We start from the raw sequence: 19824 nt of genomic DNA, 5'->3' as shown, positions 1-19824 counted from the left end.
TTTCTGTAAGTCACAGAATAAAAGAAATATGATACTTCATTATAATGGATTTTATTCTGTGCATATATAAAACAAGATGATCGACATTTACAATCTCAAAATATGCAAATACCACAAGCAATTATACTGCACAAGGAACGAGAGAAAATTTGATTCCCCTGCATTGTCGCATACTGTATGAATATATAATTTATATAGATTTATAACTTGCATACAAATATAATAAACTGCAGTTTATATTTTCCCACAGAACCCATGTTTTCCTATCCAATTACCTTGACTATGACAACATTAGTGATTCGTGCTGTGGGTACACTGAGGCTGGCGGGCTTGGATCCACATAGACAGAGAGCTCTTCTGCGGCCAACAAGAGCAGGCCCAGCTGCTCCCTTTCTCCTCCTGCCACTTGTTCCTCGTCATGCTCTGGAGCATGGTTTCTCTGACATTCTCCAGGTCCTCCTGGGCCCATAACCTTTGCCCAGGCTATTTCTTCTGCTTTGACAAGTCTTGCCATAGCACTTGGATTAGCCAGTTTCCCATTCTCCTCAAAAGTTGTGTCCTCTCCATCACATGTGCCCAAAGCCCCGCACCTTTCCCTTGGAGCTCCCACCAAAGCTGGAGCTGCTGGATTACTTGTGTAATGATTAGATTACCATCTGCTTCCCCTTTTGACTGTCAGCCTCACCCTGGAAAGGACTGACTATGTCTGGTGCACCACTGTATGCCCAGAGCCCAGCGCCATGCCTGGCACAGAGGCGGCTCAATAAACATCTGTTGAACAAATGAACAAGTGTGTGAGTACTTGTATGTGAAGGTGTACATGCATGAATGGATGACATGAAGCAAGCATTAGAGGCAAAAAAGTGAGTCTTTGTTGTTGTTGTTGTTGTTGTTGTTGAAAGGCAGATAGGAGAAAAGCAAATAGGAGGAGAAGTAAGTGGGTAGAAAGATAAAAAGGAAGATAGAGGGTGAAGGAGAAGAATGGAGCAGAGGGGAAGTTCCAGAATCTGCTTTACCTCCTCCTATCTTCCAGAAAGGTACCATACCAGAGGGTGAAGCAGGAAGAGGTGCATATGTCCCCAGGGAGGCCAGGTAAACACACTGTTGGGGTAATTTTAGTTCTCTTCATAACACCTGTAAAACACTCCCCCGCATCTCCAAGGAGCTTGGGTGCCAGTGAAGTGCTTGGTACTGCATCACATTAGTTCTACCACCATCTATCAAACCCTCTACCCCTTGGTGAGGTGAAGGACCAATGAAAAAACTGGCAGTAACAGCGGGAGACAGAAATAGCTGATGAGCCGGCACAGCACACTGTGCCACCTTCCAATGCTCTGACCCCTTCTCCTAACACATCAGGTTCACTTCACCTGAGGGATCCGGGGGTTGCTCGGCACTGGCAGGCTGAGGCATCAGCTGGCAGGGCAGAGTGAGCAGTTCCCATCTGTTTCCAACATCGACAAATACCCACCCACCCCACACATACCACAAATCCACCTCTCCTGAGGTCGCAGCCTCATCTTATTAAAACTAGAACGAGTCAGGGTCACAGCAGAAATCTTATAATCTGCTGTGAAAAGAAACAGCGATTTGCCAGTTCCCGTCGTGGCTGCCCCCTGAAGAGCTGCTGCTGACATGACTGTGATGTGATTTTCTGGTTCACAATATACAGCCTCTCTCAGTAACGCTGTAGGGTTGACATCGTGGATATCTGAACATTTAGAACTGAGTCTAAAAGCAAATCAGCCTTTTCTCAGTTGAAAAAGAAGAAAGGCCTAGGAGGAGTTTGCCAAAAAGGAAAATGACTTGGCTGTTGAACATTAAGTAATATTTCAGAAGCAATTCTAAATAAAAATCAAAACTTACTCTTAAAACTAGAGGATTCCTTGCGCTGGTTTTCTTCCTCTAATGAAATTAATCTTAAAATAAAAAAGAGGTTTAGTCGTCAAGTTCTACCAGTGTTATATTTATGATACAGCCAGATTTTCAGTACAGTATTACTTCACTTTTAACACAGACACATACACTACACACACACACACACACACACACACGAAGAAGCGTCAACATATAGTAATTTACATGCCAATTTGCTGGCCTTCTGTCCCTTTCTGTAGCATCTTAATATCTGAATTTGCTTTCATCACAAGGCAAATATTCTGTAAATATCTAGATGGGCAGCTAGATATAAATAAGATAGATGCATACAGTCATCACTTTAAAAAAACAGTAAAAATTAATAGTAAAAAAACTGTAAAAAATCAGTCAGAATTGATTTCTTCTGATTCCTAGTGTTATAGGAGAGGACACCTCCAGAGGTTAGCTCAGCTACAGAGGCTGCAGGCAGGACCACTCACAAATCCAGGCTGGCCATCTCCTACTCAACTCTCACCACCTCTTTAAACACAAAGACACATCACTGCCCTGAGACTCACTTGGTGCCTCTGAACCTTCTTCCTAGAACCATGATGCATCTTCACCTGCTATTTCTAAACAAAATTCATGTTCAATGTTCACTGTCATTTTAAATAGTTACTGGGTTATACTTTTTGAGCTTTTGAAATGAAATACTAAAGTATTTGAGAAATCTGAATTAATTAAAACAAATCAAGAAAATCCCAGGTAATCCCCTTCTAAGTAAAGGTGAATGCTTTATTTTGATTGTATGAACTTACATGGTGAAAAGAAGGTACAGGGACCCACTCAAGGCCTCACGTCTTACTACACAAGAGTATGTGGGCAGCCCCTTAACCTTCCAGAGCCTTCCTTCCATCTTTTACACAATGAGGAAAATCCCAGCCTTGATATCACTGAAGGTTGTCATGAGATGGAATTAACATAAATAAAACACCTGGCATTGTACCTGGTTCATAGCAGGTGCTCACTAAAATGATAGCTAGCAGTATTACCATCATCAGGAATGGGTTAAACTGCTTCACCATAAACTAGCCAATTGTACTAGATTCAGATCATATTCTACAGTCTGTCCTTCAGTGGGAACTTGTCGTCATTCTGCACCAAAAAATTTACCTAGTACATATATGCTTTAAAATTTAAAAAGGCTAATATTGGCAGCAAATTTTCCTGTGGGACAAAAAATATGTCTGAAAGTTGATTTAGAAATACAATAAAAGTATACGCCTATTTTACTATAAGACTGTCATCTAAATTTTTGTGTGTATGGAAAAGGAGTAGAGAATAGAAGCAAGGGCATCCATTTTGTTTTCCTAGGTCAGCCAGTTCAAAGATTAACTACTTTCCTGCAAGCTACTACATCTCCACAGAAAACGATATAGATTCACATTTAAACCTCCTTCTCACTGTATGAGAATGGTAACCATGCACCACACATGCTGAAAAGTTCATCTCAGTATTTAAAATGACAAGAGGCACCTTCTTTGAAAAGGGGCATGAAATGGAGATGGAGTAGTCATTTCCTGTACTCAAAGCTGTTCTCTGTTTCACAGAGAAGAAAACAGACATTCTGCATGGTAGAAAACACAGTGCCAAAATCCAACACTTTCATATGATGATGCCTTAGTATGCACGTGTCCCAGGGCAATTTCATAGGAAAGCTCCTTCAGTGAGAGAAAAACCAGGGGATTTCCTATCTAGAAGAGCATATAGTGTTGACAAAAGACCAGATAGGGTCCAGAAACCAGAGAAAGTGCAAAGCTGGGGCTCAGGCCACAGGCAGAGAGCCAGGGAGAGCTGGGGACATTTGCCCTGTCTTGCCCCAGTCAGCTCCTCACAAGTGTGCCCTTTTAGGTCCCCTGGAAACCGATCTCTTACTGGGATACGTGAGTCACGACCTAGCAGGAACATGTGTTAAAGGGGTTTGGCCGGGATGCTAATACATCTACTCTGAGAAGTGAGGAAGTAAGACAACGAGTCTGTGTCTGAGGCCCAGCCAGGTTCGGTCAGCGAGAACCACGTCACTCTCACCTGTGGGAAGAAAGATGCAGAGGGAAGGAACCTGTGACTTACTGACTCGGCTCCTGCATGGCCTCATCTGTACTCTCCTGCTGGGTGATTTTCTTCTTCTCTTCTTTTTCAACTAATTTTTTCATAGGGTCTTGTAAGCTCTTGATCACAAGCCACAGAAAAATGAAAAGAAAAAAAAAAGAAGAAATAGAGACAAAAAAAGAAAAGAAAGGTTATCAACACAAAAATTCAACTGTCATTGGTCCCAGCAACCAAACTTTGAATTACAGGTATTGGGAGGTGACCTTGAACCAATCAGTTGGAAGAAATAAAATTTTATATGGTCAAGCAACAATGTTCTCAGACACATCCAATAAATAGTAGCATATATAGCAGAGCTGATTTGCCACTAGATTTATGTTTTCCCTTTTGAGACAAGTTATTCAAACGCGGCCTTTTGGCTATTGCTAACTTTATTTTTCAACTTCAACAGGCAGTTAAGATAAACATTCTGTTCTGTTCGCAGCCCACACACTGACAAAGTAGAAGTTCCTCCCACCTCCACCAGAGATGAGACAATTTCATTTTATTTTTAATTTTGTTTGCTATGTTGCAATCTAAAACCCAGTTTTAAAAAATAACAGAAAAAACCTTTTCTTAAAAAACCAAAAATAGTGGCCTAACATATTCTGACAACCTAACTCCCACGAGTGGACAGAGCAGGTGCATCCAAATCTTTGTAAATTAAAACGGGTGAGAGTCTCTTTTCGGCATATCATTTGTTGGAGTTACTGTTTTCAAGGCTTACTAAATATTTAAGTTTTTCTTTTTTTTTTTAAGGAAGTGCCTAGAAACTGTATACCAGTGACAATGACCCTGAAAAAAAAAGCAAAACATTTTTAGAACTGAATAATGAGTTATACAAAAAGATCTCTATTTCTGGCCCTAATTAAAATACAAACCTACGGGGCCGGGCGCGGTGGCTCAAGCCTGTAATCCCAGCACTTTGGGAGGCCGAGGCGGGTGGATCACAAGGTCAGGAGATCGAGACCATCCTGGCTAACACGGTGAAACCCCGTCTCTACTAAAAATACAAAAATTAGCCGGGCGTGGTGGCGGGCGCCTGTAGTCCCAGCTACTCGGAGGCTGAGGCGGGAGAATGGCGTGAACCCAGGAGGCGGAGCTTGCAGTGAGCCGAGATCGCGCCACCGCACTCCAGCCTGGGAGACACAGCGAGACTGCGTCTCAAAAAAAAAAAAAAAAAAAAAAAATACAAACCTACAAATACGAAAGAAACATCTCAGGATACTTATCCTTCTTATATTCTCAGAACTACTAAAATCCAAGTCATGAGCCTGGGGCCCTCACCTGGTTTCTCCTGTCCTTCTCCTGCCTATCATTCACTTGTCTGACACACACAGGAGGCAATCAGGTTTCATGGCCAATTCTGATTGATTAGTACTGGCTGACTGGAGGGCCAGTGAAGATGGTTCTCAGGCTGCGTCTCGGCAGAGCAGACCTGTGATTGATTTTGGTGTCTGCCATGGACACCAGATGGATACTGGTGTCACACTTCCAAACTGCCAGCTCTGTTTCTCTCCCTGCACAGAGTAATTTTCCTAAAACACCCACGCCATCATGTTATCCTTCTTTTCAAGAATCTTATTTCTTGAGAAGGACCAGCGTATTTCTTTATTATAAGAACTTCTTTATTTCTTTCCACTTCTAATATCAACCTCTCTGACCAATTTTGAAGATCTTCTAAAATGTGATCTAGCCTACCATCCCCCAAACATGAGCTTTCTTTCAATCAGGATGGTCTCCTCATAGTCTCCCATGTGCTAGTTTCTTCCTTCCTTTGTTCATTCTGCTTCTTTAACCTAAAATGCTCTATTTGTTTATCCTCATTAATCCAATGAATGTTTTCAAAGCGCAGATCAATTACCAGTATTTTCTGTAAAGCTTCACTAAGCATGCCAGATTCAGGAAAGTCTTTCCATATCTAAACTGCACTTCAGTTTTATGAATATTTGATCATATTTATCCTGTATTATGTTTTGTCTCTGTAAAATATTTTCTAAATTAGAAACATAATAGAACCACATGCAACAAGTTTGATAAAAAAGTAAAAATTACTCATAATTCCATATCCTTAAAATGATTATTTTCATATATTTTCCTTTTTTTCTTCATAGTCACACTACTTGTATGATTGGAATCATTGTATAAATATACATATTATGTAAATATATAGAGAGACAGTGGTCCTTTTAACCAATATAATTTGTATAGATATTTCATAATTTAAAAAGGGCTTATTAGACTGGAGAATATAAAAAAGACTTTATATACCTTAAGAAGTTAATATTAAAATTGAAATATAAAAGTGTGCATTCCTTCATCAATATTCTAAAGTAGGACCCAGGTCTTCTCTGAGTATACGTCCCCTGATTGGAGTTCGGAAGCATTTTCTTGCGTAAAGCACATCCATAAGGCACTGACATCATTTTTAATGACTCCTGTTTCTGGGCATTTAGATCAGTTAATTCAGTTAACAAATAGTTTTTGAGCACTACCCAAAGACAGGTGCTGTTGGGGTTCTTTGGATACACCGGTGAACACAACAGACAAAATTATTAGCTAGCGATGGGTCTAGACAGATAATTAAAACAGAGGGATAGAAAGTGATTGGGTCATTACTCCAGTTAGCAGGATGTCCTCTCTTGTAAGTGACATTTCAACTGAGAGCTAAATGACAAGAGGGAGCCAGCCATCTGCAGCTCAGGGAGAAGAGAGAGCTCCGAGTCAACGGCTCAAAGGTAGGAATAGCTTGGTTTGTCTGAGGAACAAAAAGAATGCCACTGGAGCTGCCATGTAGTTGGCAAGAGTACAAGTCTTATGAGACTGGGATAAGGAGGTTGGCAGGGGTCAAATGGGGAGGACATTCCTTTACCCAGATTCATCAATATTTAACATTTTGCCCCATTTTGTTCCATCATCATCTTTTGCTCTTTCTGTCTCCCTAATGCATGACAACTAAATGCAATACATGATCCTTGGCTGCTGCAGCCTGCACTGGAGAGGAAAATGATACAAAGGGCAGTGTCAGCACAAATAAGACAACTGGAATATGGACAGCAGTCTGGATGTTCATGATTTTTTTATATACCCCAAAGCTTCCAGCGAAAGTCAGGCACGTGTGTGCGTGTGCGTGTGCGTGTGTGTTTAGTATATGTGCAGCCAGGAGGAAGCAGTTCAATAGATGTCAAGCATGTACTCTTTTCAATCCATCTGCCAATTACAGCATTTTATTCATGTACACACACACACACACACACACATACACACACACACACACGCCTTTCAGTAGTTCTATTCCCCCACAAAATGGTCCAACTCTGGTCAAAGTGAAGCCAGAAATATTTTCAGCCAAGGTTCTGATGGCTCCCAAGACTCACTTTTAAATTTTGTAACACTTGTCCAGGCCTCCTGGTTTGCTCAATTATCTTCTCATTGTGTTTCCTTTTTATCAATCAACGCTAGGCAGGGCCAGGACGTCTGCTCTCAGCTGGCCCTGTCTAGCTGCCACAGCGCTTGCCTAAACCCCTGAGATGCCCTTGACAGCTCCACGGTTATCATCCTTTCTGTCTCCAGCCTGACCTCCCCTCATAACCACACTTGAGCAGCTCTCAGACAATCCTTTTGTAATGTAAACCACTCACTCCTCCTTTCAACCCCTTCCCCTGTTGGCCCATTAGCAGGGACTCAATTGTTGCTCCCTGTCACCACAATCACAGTTAAGTCACTATTGTGCTTCTCCCAACAGAATGGCTGTAGTTCCAACTATTTAAAACTATTATTAATAATTCCTATGGCAATTGCTCCTCTCTCCCTACTATGACTATTATTCCTATAACAATTTGGCTGTTGCAGCTCAAGAGAGGTGCTAAATGTGTACTTGTTGATTGATAAATGCATGTACATAAGGTTACACTAAAAAAACTACAGCTCTTTAGCTAGGAAATTCAAAGGCTCAGGGGAGTAATTTGAAAAGGTTTATAAAACCACAAGCAAAATTAATACTAAGCACATGAACTTATTAAATATTAGAATTTTGAACCAAGGGGGAACACACACACATACACGCACACATACACACAAGCTTAACTGAGCTATAATTCAAATACCATAGAATTCACCCCATTTTTAGAATTCACCATACTGTTCAATTGTTTGTAGTACACAGCAAGTAGGTCCTTGAATAATGTCATTTTGTTATAATGTTGATGAGAAAAAAAAAAGGATTTCCTGGCCCAGGGCCACTGTCAGGGAGAGTTTGCACATTCTGCCCATATCTGAGTGGGTTTTCTCCTGGCTCCACTCCAGCTTCCTCCCATATCCCAAAGCTACATAAGTCAGGTGAATGTGCGATTCTACAGGGTCCCAGTGTGAATGACTGTGGGGGTGTGTGTCGGTGTGACCTGCTACGGGCTGGCATCCTGTCTAGGACTGGTTCCCATCCTGTACCCTGAGTTCCTGGGATAGGCTCCCGCCATTCACCACCCTGAACTGGAATAAGCAGGTTGGAAAAGGAATAAATGAATAAATAAAATTTATCATAAAAAATCCTTCAAGTATATAATTATACAGAAACATGACAATAAACACTGTGATAGAAAAGCACCCGGTGAGCCCACTGTATTTGTGATTGTGATTGAACTGCCTGATGGTAGGCAATGCCTTAGAATTTTCGCTTCGCCAACACTTATTAATTTAACCCACTAACACTCTGACTTCCCGTCACTCACTGATCCACCAAGAATTGGGTAAGGAATTATCTTACCTTTTTTTAAAAAAACTTTCTTAAATGTACATATAACTTAGATTTATTTCAATGTTAAATATTAGAAGTGTTTTGGGTCTTTATTTAGAAGTTTGGTGATGTTTTTGTGACCATAAATTGTTGCATCATAAGAACTGAACTCCTGCTTGTATAATTAGACTATGGTAAAATTGATTTCATTATACATTGTTTTGCTTAAAGTCACAGTTTCCCAAGAACCAACTGATGACAGTAAGTAAGGACTTACTGCATTCACAGAGTTGTACGACCATCACCATAATCAATTTCAGGACATTTTCAAGGGACATCACCAAGACAGAATTTTTAGACCAAACGAAGCTAAATACTCTTTGATATAGCAAGGAAAAACACAATAACACATATGGAACTTGTTTCTTACAAAAGATGGTATACATTGAAGATATAAAGAGGATAAGGGGAACATTAAAAGGTCATGGAGGGGCCGGGCTCACTGGCTCACTGGCCTGTAATCCCAGCACTTTGGGAGGCTGGGGCGGGTGGATCAGGAGGTCAGGAGATCGAGACCATCCTGGCTAACAGTAGAGACAGTAGAAAACCCTGTCTCTACTAAAAGTACAAAAAATTAGCCGGGCGCGTTGGCGGGCTCCTGTAGTCCCAGCTACTTGGGAGGCTGAGGTAGGAGAATGGCGTGAACCCGGGAGGCGGAGCTTGCAGTGAGCCGAGATCGCGCCACTGCACTCCAGCCTGGGCAACGGTGCAAGACTTTGTCTAAAAAAAAAAAAAAAAAAAAAAATCATGGAGGAAAAAATCGTAACCCTCTTCATCCCCCCAAATGAGTTCCTGGGTATGGCCATCAGACAGAGGATATTCTATAGACTGCTCTCCCCGACGTTTGACCACAAAGGCTCAACTAGGGGTACAAGGTGAAGGTGAATTAGGAACTTCAAATTATTTTGAAGTCCACAACTCAGTTGAAATGCTTAACTCTATAGAATGCATAGAAGTCAGGGGTGACAATATTTTCTGTGTGACATGAACACCTGCTCAGGCAAAATGAATCTAAGGGGCCTGTCTATGTATATATAGATGAGGCAGCCAACAGAAGAACTATTATTTCCAATTACTGGCTGATGAGAGCCACATTTGAATCCATGTCCAGAAATGAAAACTCCAAAAACATTCTGTTTCTAAACCCCAAACCCACTCAGTCTCTCATGAAAATTGCTGTGTATTAGCAGCACATGGAGTCATACAAGACTGAAAGGTTCTTTGTGGAGGAAAGAATGTTTTTAGACTAAGTAACTTTTCTCTGTTAAGGCTGCACTAACACGCTAATAATTTCCATCAATGCTTAAATGGTTTCAGGAAGCACACATACAGTATATAAGATCAACGTGACAGAGGAAACGCGCAGATCGAGCTTGCAAAAGTGTCTTAGAAAGGAAACAGCTTAATATAATAATGGGAGCTACTACTTCCTGTATTAGGAAAATAAAAGCAACAGCAACATTCATCTGAATGAATGCAAACTACTTAGCAAAACAAATTTCACAGACACAAGGCCAGCAGCCAGTTCTAATAACCTAAATTTAATGTTTAACTTTGACAGCTGAGTAGTATCTTCTCTAGCCTTTAATTACGACATCTAATTTTCTTAGGCTACTTTCCATTAATTATATTGTACACATATGAAGATGCCAAGTAATTGTCTATAAAAAAAAAAAGCGTTCAAGATAGTGGGGCATGGTTAAAAAGTGCTGAATTCAGTTGGGTGTGTGTATACGTGTGTTTATACAAGTAGAAGTACATGAGAATAAAAACAGAGGCCACAGTGATGTGTATTGGCCACATAATTCATGGACATTTAGCACATACGTACTCTCTTGCCCTCACCATGCACTTACAAATTTATAAAGACACTATATAAGAAACACTATTACTCTATAACTAGAGGTAACCTTGAATTGTACTGTACAAAAAAGTAAAATTAGAGAAAAATAATCACAATTATAAACAAGAGAGATAATATTCTTCTTTAAAAATAAGATGGAAAATTGATAATGAGAAGGCACCATACTGTCCTGGAAACAAATGGACTTTGGAGATGGATCCCATAGTGCTGTGGCACAGACGTTGTATCCACTCCTTGGAGGTCTTGTTTACCCATGAGAACAACGGAGGTAATGATGAGTATTTGTCGTGTGATGTTGTGAGGATGAACTGACAGGGTGCTTCTGCACAGTACCAAGCTCATACTAAGCACTCAGAACTTGATTTCTTATCAATGACTTTTAAAGTTCTAAAGGGAATCTGATGTCTTAAGTGCTCCTCCTGTGGGAGGTACTGTGCTCTATGTTTTCTATATCTCACTTAATCCTCACAAAACCCAGATAAACCTTGTATTCCTGCTTCCCTGACAGGAAAATGGAGACTTGGAGAGGTGAACTGACTTGCTTCAGGCCATTTGGCTATTAACAGGTAGTAGCAATATTTGAATCCGGGTCTTAAAAATTCTACAGCTAGTTAAGAAATGGTATTAAATACCCAAGCCAGTATGTAGTGACCTTCCCCTTCAATATGAGGTGTTGGGGAGCTCGAGAAGACTTCATTCCAACCTCTAAAAGAAGAGCCATACATTCCCAGGTATCTGAAGGACTGACACACAAATCATGCTTTTTGCCTATAAGCAAACACTTCAAAGTGCTATTTTTAATTGAAAGTTTGCAGCTGTATTATTTAAACGTGGCACTTCTGCTTTCTCCTCCTCCCTTCCTGCCCCATGACCAGAAGTACCCCTGGGAAGCAGCGCATGGCCCTGCTGGGGAAGGCTGGAGCACCCCCATTCCCAGTCTTCTGCACAATGGGCATGCAGGCCCAGGCAAACGACTAGACCTTTCTGAGTTTGTTTCCTCATTTGAAACAGGGAAACAAGAACAAGTATATCAAATGTTCCAAGGTTATTCTGAGGGTTAAAGGAAATATATTCACTTTCTATATGTCAGTGCAGAACCTGGCAGTATTATTAATTACAATCCCAACCTTGGCACACTGTGTGACAAATTCTCCTAGACGTTATTTCACCTCACCCTTAGCAGAGCGTTTGGCCCGGACAACCTACCCACACAATAGTAATATTTTTCCCTTTCCCCTCAGGGAGGAGTTAGGGAATGACAGAGGTGGGGGTTGGAGAAGCAACATGCCGTTGTGAAGGCCTGAGCTACCAGCTGCCTGGGAGAACCAGTGCCAGTCGCCATCAGGCGTGGATGAACAACTGACAAGCCACACTCTGGCTCGTCCCCCTCAGATTTCAGTGGTGGCCTTGGTCAGTCCCTCCACTCCCTCCTTTCTTGGTGACCTGGATGCATCCCAATTTGCTGTTTCCAATGATCTGGACTGGAGCAGCTTGGGAAAAAAACAGCCTTGCTAAATGCTGTGTAAAGTAATGACACTGAGAGAAAACTTGAAAGCCTAAAAGGATATCCTGGATGCTCGCCATATGTAATTGCCTTGTTGGGACTGGTAACTAAAATAGCATTGCAGGGATATTTACCCAATTTTCATAAAAACTATTATGGCTTTATTTTGAAAGCAAGTAACTACAGAGCCATGTGGCCTGTTGGTAAATGTTCCAGTGATTAACTGAGAAATGTGGAGGTGGGTGGAAGAAGGCTGCGAGGCATACGAATTTGAGAAAAACAAAATTTAGAAAAGGATGTTTTTTGAATTTTCAAAGCTAAAAGCATTCTGGTCTCTAGAATGATGTTCCATCTAACAGTGCTAAGACCTACACCCCAAGAGAGAAAGGAGGAAATATGGGCACATCTGTTTCAATGGTTATTTTTGAACATGTTCAGGGTTTTCAGGGTTATGTTTTCAAATTCAGGTTTCCTTAGCATTAAAATCTCGGCACAGATCAAGAGCAAGTTACGAAGCCAAACTGCGTTTTTTAGAATTAGCCCTCTTGCAGAGATGGGAGGCCCTACTGCCTTTTCTGCCTGCAGGCCTGCCTAGCCCTCTTCTATCCCTGGTGGGAATTGTTTGAGCCCAGACCAAGGTCTGCAAAGCTGAAGGACAGGTTTGGGAGTTGCCAGGGTGTCTGTGAAAGCCAGGGAAGGGATGGGTTGGGTTACCCTGGGGTGAGATCTGGCCAGACCTCCTGTCCCACTGCCATTCACAGCCTCACCTGTGAAACTCACATAAAACTGATAATCTAGGATGAAAATGGACAGTAAGAAAGTAACGTAACCAACATAACCTAGAAACCCCAACAAACTCCCCTGTGGTGACGCTTCAAATGGCTGTCTTCTGGATCTACTAAAGAATTCATAGTAACTACATCCCCATTACCAGCACTATGTCATTACTGGAGCCTTTACCATGGCTGTTATCCTCACCACTGCCACCACCATCTCAACAACCACCACAACTATTACCATCACCCTTACCACCACCACCACCACCACTTATCTCTTTCACCACTTCTGTTACCATTATCTCCTCCACCACCACCACCACCATTATCTCCTTCACCACCACTACCCCCACCACTACCACCATCACCTCTTCCACCACTATCACCATCTCCTCCACCACCACCACCACCACCATTATCTCCTTCATCACCACTANATCTCCTTCATCACCACTACCGCCACCACTACAACCATCACCTCCACACCACCACCATCACCATTATCTCCTGCATCACCACTACCCCCACAACTACCACCATCACCTCTTCCACCACTACCACCACCACATCCACCACCATCACCACCACCACCACCATTATCTCCTTCATCACCACTACCACCATCACCTCTTCCACCACTACCACCATCTCCTCCACCACCACCACTATTATCTCCTTCACCACCACTACTGCCACCACTACCACCATCACCTCTTCCACCACTACCGCCATCTCCTCCATCACCACTACCACCACCAGCTCCTCCAGCACTGCTGCTGCCATCATTTTCACCTCCTTTGTCACCACCACTGTCATCACTAGCATCACCAACACAAACACTGCCACCACTATCACAACCATTCACACCCCTCTCACTACCACCACCATGCAGAGCCAGACTTAAAGCCAGGTCTGGCTGGCTCCAGAGCTTGTGCTTTTACATACTTTGTTTTATTACAAAACCAGAGAAAAAGAAGAGCAAAGTAAAAAAACTGGCTTTCCTTCCAAAAACACTGGAACGAGACATTTCACAGGAATCCACTTTACTACTGGCCATTTTCATTAAATACAGGCACTCTGATCTCCTTAAAAATACAAATGCAGGAGGACACACCCCTGGATGAGTATGTCCACTGCTGCAAGGGGCCCAATGCTCACTGCGACACCCAACTCAACCTGCTGCCAGCATGCCAGATAGAGGGAAAATGGTCGCTGATATAAATATATATCAGATTTTCCAGGGAAAAGCCATTCTACTCATGAGGTCTTTTTTTTCCCCCCTTAATAATGTCTGCTCTGGATCTGTGGAGAAATGTGAAAGCAAATGACATCTGGGAAAGATGAAGCAAAGACCACCACATCTGAGTGTTGGTAATTTAAGATAGGGTACTGCTCTCCTAACAAGACAGAATTTCATTTAGTATTTTAAAATGCCATAAACTCTTAGTCTAAGTTACTTTCTCTAGAAAAGTGACCATGTTTTCAAGTTCTGGCTAGTAACATTATTCCATTCCTAGTCCCATGACTCAATAATTTCTACCATGTGAAAGATAGTCCCAGATGATTTAGCATCAATATAAAATAAATATATTAATTACAACTCAGGCAAAATATATATATATATATATATATATATATATATATAGAGTAACATTTCAATGAATTGATAAATGTTTGTTGTGTGAAAATACAAGATCAGGGAATTGCTTCTGTCATTGGAAACCACTTAGAAGATAGTTTCTCTGCCTTAAACTTGAGCTGTTATAATTATCAGATTAAAACTTTTTAAATATTAATTTTTTTTTTTTTTGAGATGGAGTCTCGCTCTGTCGCTCTGTCGCCCAGGCTGGAGTGCAGTGGCCAGATCTCGGCTCACTGCAAGCTCCGCCTCCCGGGTTTACACCATTCTCCTGCCTCAGCCTCCCAAGTAGCTGGGACTACAGGCGCCCGCCACCTCGCCCGGCTAGTTTTTTGTATTTTTCAGTAGAGACAGGGTTTCACCGGGTTAGCCAGGATGGTCTCGATCTCCTGACCTCATGATCCGCCCGTCTCGGCCTCCCAAAGTGCTGGGACTACAGGCTTGAGCCACCGAGCCTGGCCTTAAATATTAAATTTTAAAGCTAAATTACAAAGTTAAAAATGCTACAAAAATCTATTTATTATAAAAAAAATTAAAATGAAGGAATATGTCAGTAAAAGTAGAATCAATATAATTATATTAGGCTTGGGTAAAAAAGCAATATTTGTTGTCACATAAAACATTACAACAAAATATCACAACAGTCACTTGGATATTTTTCAATTCATCTTTATAATAAAATTATTTTGTAAAAGAATTATAACTCTATTTCCTACAGAAAGGTTCAGTAGAAGTAAAACTTTGTACTTCTTGGGGCATGAGTTACATCTCTGTAATTCTGTAGCAAAAAACTTGTCCCTCCAAACAGGATGCACCGAGTGTTTAACACATTAATTATCATCCTTCATCAAGCATAAAACTAACAGTCAGGAAATACAGCTGCAATGGCACAATTACCAACACACTCAGAATACACCCTGAAGCAAAGAAAACAAATGGCTTGCTTTTCATTAACAGAGCTTGGCAACCCTTTTTAAAGACAATGTTTTCTTTCCAGTCAGAGTCCCAAAAGGCATTTCAGGGGTTATTTGCTTAGGTAAATCCACAGAATAAATTAATCGTGGAAATATTTACTTAAATTTCAAAATGGCCATTATCAACATACAGTGCCATTCAGAATAAAATTATATATATTAAAAGATGACTTGATAAAATACAAATCTTATAAACACAGGACATGTATTAAAAATACTGGTGCAAGAGGGTTGAGAAGTCACACAATATCCTATCCTTGTATTTTACTGTGATACATAAAGTATTAATGGTTTCCATCTTCATGTTTTGTGGCATACAAAACAATATGCAATGTACTTATATGGATGTAATAGTTGTGTCATAACAGGATTCCATTATATCATATTTGAGTCCACATAAAGAAAAATATTAGGTTGGTGTAAAAGTAATTGTGGTTTTTGCCACTAAAAGTAATAGAAAAACCTGTAATTACTTTTGCACCAACCTAATAATTATCTATCAGCTTGAGATTCTAATGTAATATGTCATCATTGAAAGCCTAGATGAATAACATTCTAGAGAGGTAACAAAAGAACAAAAGTACAGTTTATTTGGTTGGTTTCTGAACATTTATTCTTAATATTATCATAACATCATCATTATACCTTAACAGATACATTATTACTCCCACTAAGATGATACTAAATTATCTGCCCAGAAATGCTCTAGCATAATCAGCTTGATCCTCTCTGCAGGATAAATGTCGTAGCAAAAATTAAGGAGCCATATTTTCCTCAGCACAGGAGGCCAGGGATACACATATGGGTTAATTGTAATATAATCTTATGATGAACTATTACTTAATTATGAACTATTACTTAAACCATAATTTAAGGAAGGTTCTGGGGATGTAAAATCTAACAGATAGTCATCTGCCCAAAATATTTGTAAGTATGTCCTGAACTACTGCTGACAAACTTTCACTAAATTATCTGCCCAGAAATGCTCTAGCATAATCAGCTTGATCCTCTCTGCAGGATAAATGTCGTAGCAAAAATTAAGGAGCCATATTTTTCTCAGCACAGGAGGCCAGGGATACACATATGGGCTCTTCCATGCTTGTGGCACAACTTCAATTTCATGAATTCACATTGTACTTTATATGCAACTAACTCATGGCCTGAAGTTCTTCTGAATTATATCTGGGGTAGGCATCATTTCATCTTGGTGTATGTAATGTACAGTTGTCTTGTAAAAGACAGATAACCTTTGAAATGATATATAAAAGAAAACCCGATTCACATTCATGCCCTCAACCCTAAAAGCCTCTGCCTCATCAAAGAGTAAAATCCATGGGATTTCGCTCAGGCCTGCATAAGAATTGTGAATAGTGTGAGTTATACTTTTAACCAGTCTGCCTTGGTCAGAATGCCTGCTTCTGAAGGTGCTGAAAACAGCAGTAAATCAGAGATGATGAAGCTCCTGCCAACACTGGTAACATTGCCAGTGTGAAGGGGAAGGCTGAGGGCACACTGTGTACAAAACATTTGGCTGGACAAAAGAGGATACATAAGAAATAAAAGGTCCTTCCCCTTTCCCTGAAGTGCTTATAGTTGACAGAGCAAAATAGTACACACTCTGAATGCATTCACCATGCAACATGCCAGCTAGTGCCAATCAATGGGCGTGCAGCCAGCTGGGAGGGGATAATGAGGAACAAATTCTTTGGCCAGGTGTCCTGTCTGCAGTACAAGGTGAGTGGACTTTCCCGAGTTCCTCTTGGAACCTTCATTTTAAGGGCCAAGGTCTTAAAGCATTTTTTGGTACTTGTATAGATGCAGTGACATTATACACATCTCAAAATCAAAAAAGTGATTTAAGGCAAAAAAAAAAGAATTTTAATGTTTTGATGTCTTGTCAAGCAAGGTGATGAAATGCATACAAATTGCTTGAACAATAAAGAGCAAGGCAAGTTCAAGGTGAACTTTAGCTAGTTCATGCCTCTTTTTTTCTTTCAAAGACACGACCTGGCAATGAAGTAACCACTGTTCTCTCATCATTCTTAAAATCCTTTTGGAACCCAAATCACTTCTTTATCTCAATATGCATTCATCTTTTGTAACCAGGAGAGAGAAAAACAACTCCATGTGCAGATCCAATACTGAGAATCAGACACGGTGCATGTATCCCTTCTGAGCCGAAAAATCATTGAGTTTAATACTGCTTTTTCAATTAGAAAATACTGCTGTCGTCTTACAGAAAAACTCAATTTTATGTTGGATGGTACTCTCAGAATAAAATGATACATTTCAGAAGTAAGGGAGGAAAGAAGGATACCTTCTTAAGTGAGGATATTTGAATATAATAATTAAAAGTAGTTTATGGGACTTGTACAATCTCCCCTTTAGCAATGTCAAACAAGTATTTTAAAGGAGCAGGACCAATCATTAGACTCAAGTTCACCACAATTCATCTCCCAGTAACATGTATCCTAAGGTTCAATTTATGTTTTTGGATTGCAGTAGATTATCATTGTATTGAATCCTGACGCAGTTAAAAAAAAAAAAAAAAAAAAAAAAAGACTCTGCTTGGGGCACAGTTCTCTTTGGCATTCTGAGTCCTGGAATTATGACGCTTTCTGCAATGGACTTTGCTTGTGATACAAACAAAATTTCACTTTTCTCAAGATTTTCTAGTGGCCCCTCTAGCTTCCATACCTTTAAAGTAGTAAATTCATATGGTTGATAACCTTTGAAGCTCTCATGGATGGCTGCCATAGTGTGAGAAGTTTTCTCCCAGAAATGAAGTAGAGTGGTCTGCAAAGAAAGACAGTAAAGCTATTAATGTTTTGAATGCCCAGTTCTAGTCCTGGGCCCCAGGGAAGTATGACTCTCTGTAGCTTTGAAGATTCTTTAAAACGTGATTCTAACTCATTCCCAAGTTTCCCATTACGCCCCCATTTACACTCTGTATTTCAGCCAAACTAAATGCCTCCCTCTTTCCCTGAATGCTGCCTCCCAGAACTCATCCTGCTCTCACCACCTGGGACCTTCTCCTCTCCATTCTCTTTTCCTCATCTGATAAATCCTCCAAAACCCAGGGTAAATAATTAACGATCTATTGTTGCGATCCTTCAGCTGATTCTATTTCTCCCTCTTTAAGCTTTCATTGGATTCCTTAGAACTTATTTCACTTAGCACACCCTGCTCTGTCCTAGAGGTATAGAAAAATAGACTTCACTATCTCCAGATTCTTCCTAAACTTTGAGCTCTTTGAAGACAAGGAACCTGGTCTTAATTTTTTTTTTTTTTTTTTTTTGAGATGGGAGTCTCTCTCTGTCGCCCAGGCTGCAGTGATCTGAGCTCACTTCACCTCCCAGGTTCAAGCAATTCTCTTGCCTCGGCCTCCCAAGCAGCTGAAACTACAGGCGCCTGCCACCAAGCCCGACTAATTTTTGTATTTTTTTAGTAGAGACGCGGTTTCACCATGTTGGCCGGGCTGGTCTCGAACTCCTGACCTCAAGTGATCCACCTGCCTCGGCCTCCCAAAGTGCTGGGATTACAGGCGAGAGCCACTGTGCCCAGCCCTGGTCTTGACTGTTATATTTCCTACAACATCCAGCGTTCTGTATCCTGCCCTCAGTTGGTGCTCAGCAGCATTGCTGATGGACAGTGTTATCTGGAAGGAACTCAGAGGCTAACAGGGGAAACAAAAACACATGCATCGAATACTGACAACCTGATGAGAAAGATATGCCACGAGATGGACAGACACAAAGCTAAGTGAGTTTAGAGGAGGCTTACTGGAAGAGGTAACATTCTGTCTGGTACATTAAAAAGAATGGAATTTGGAAAGGCACGGATGGAGGAGAAAGGCACTCCAGGTAGAAGGGACCCCATAAGTAAATGTAGAGAAGTGGGAAATTATGGTATATACAGAGAATAACTACTATTTGGTTTGATTAAACTGTAGGATGCTAGAAGGCAGAGATGTGGGAAGTGAAATTATGGAAAGGCATTCAGAACTTCACAATGGCCAAAGCATACTTTTAGCTCAAACACCATTTTTATATTACTTAAACCTCGTCCCATCCTTGGTTCATTGCAACAAACATCACTTTGTTACCTGGTATGTTGCTAGCATGTGAGACAAGAGATTGCATCTGCTTGCTCCGAGAAGATCCACTTTTTGACACACATCCATCTTCAGTTTGTCAAAGTTTTTTTTTGCAAGGCGCACTTGTGTTTGTACCTATGAAAATAAAGAGGAATTTCTGAATCACTCTAACCC

General features: G+C 40.8%; 1 protein-coding gene across 22 annotated transcripts in view; it reads right to left on the bottom strand.

Annotated features, from left to right (window-relative positions):
- The window catches only part of ICA1 (islet cell autoantigen 1), a 155999-nt gene that overhangs the window by 27116 nt on the left and 109059 nt on the right, over window positions 1-19824 (bottom strand). For 16 of the 22 annotated variants that reach the window (XR_003118675.1, XM_025380433.1, XM_025380429.1 and 13 more), the window contains 4 exons: window positions 19660-19785; window positions 18252-18350; window positions 3988-4085; window positions 1867-1919 (listed from right to left, as the gene is read on the bottom strand). Coding sequence is in view for 21 of the 22 variants with exons in the window: in XM_025380433.1 (XP_025236218.1) it covers window positions 1867-1919; window positions 3988-4085; window positions 18252-18350; window positions 19660-19785 (376 nt within the window). In the remaining variant the exon portion in view is untranslated. Of the gene's footprint in view, window positions 1-1866; window positions 1920-2082; window positions 2170-3987; window positions 4086-18251; window positions 18351-19659; window positions 19786-19824 lie in introns of all 22 variants that reach the window. The other 6 variants (XM_025380421.1, XM_025380420.1, XM_025380423.1 and 3 more) reach the window with 2 other exon arrangements.

Source organism: Theropithecus gelada, chromosome 3, assembly GCF_003255815.1.
Source record: "Theropithecus gelada isolate Dixy chromosome 3, Tgel_1.0, whole genome shotgun sequence".
In the NCBI taxonomy this organism is placed as follows: domain Eukaryota; kingdom Metazoa; phylum Chordata; class Mammalia; order Primates; family Cercopithecidae; genus Theropithecus; species Theropithecus gelada.
This window is presented reverse-complemented; position numbering and strand designations above follow the sequence as displayed.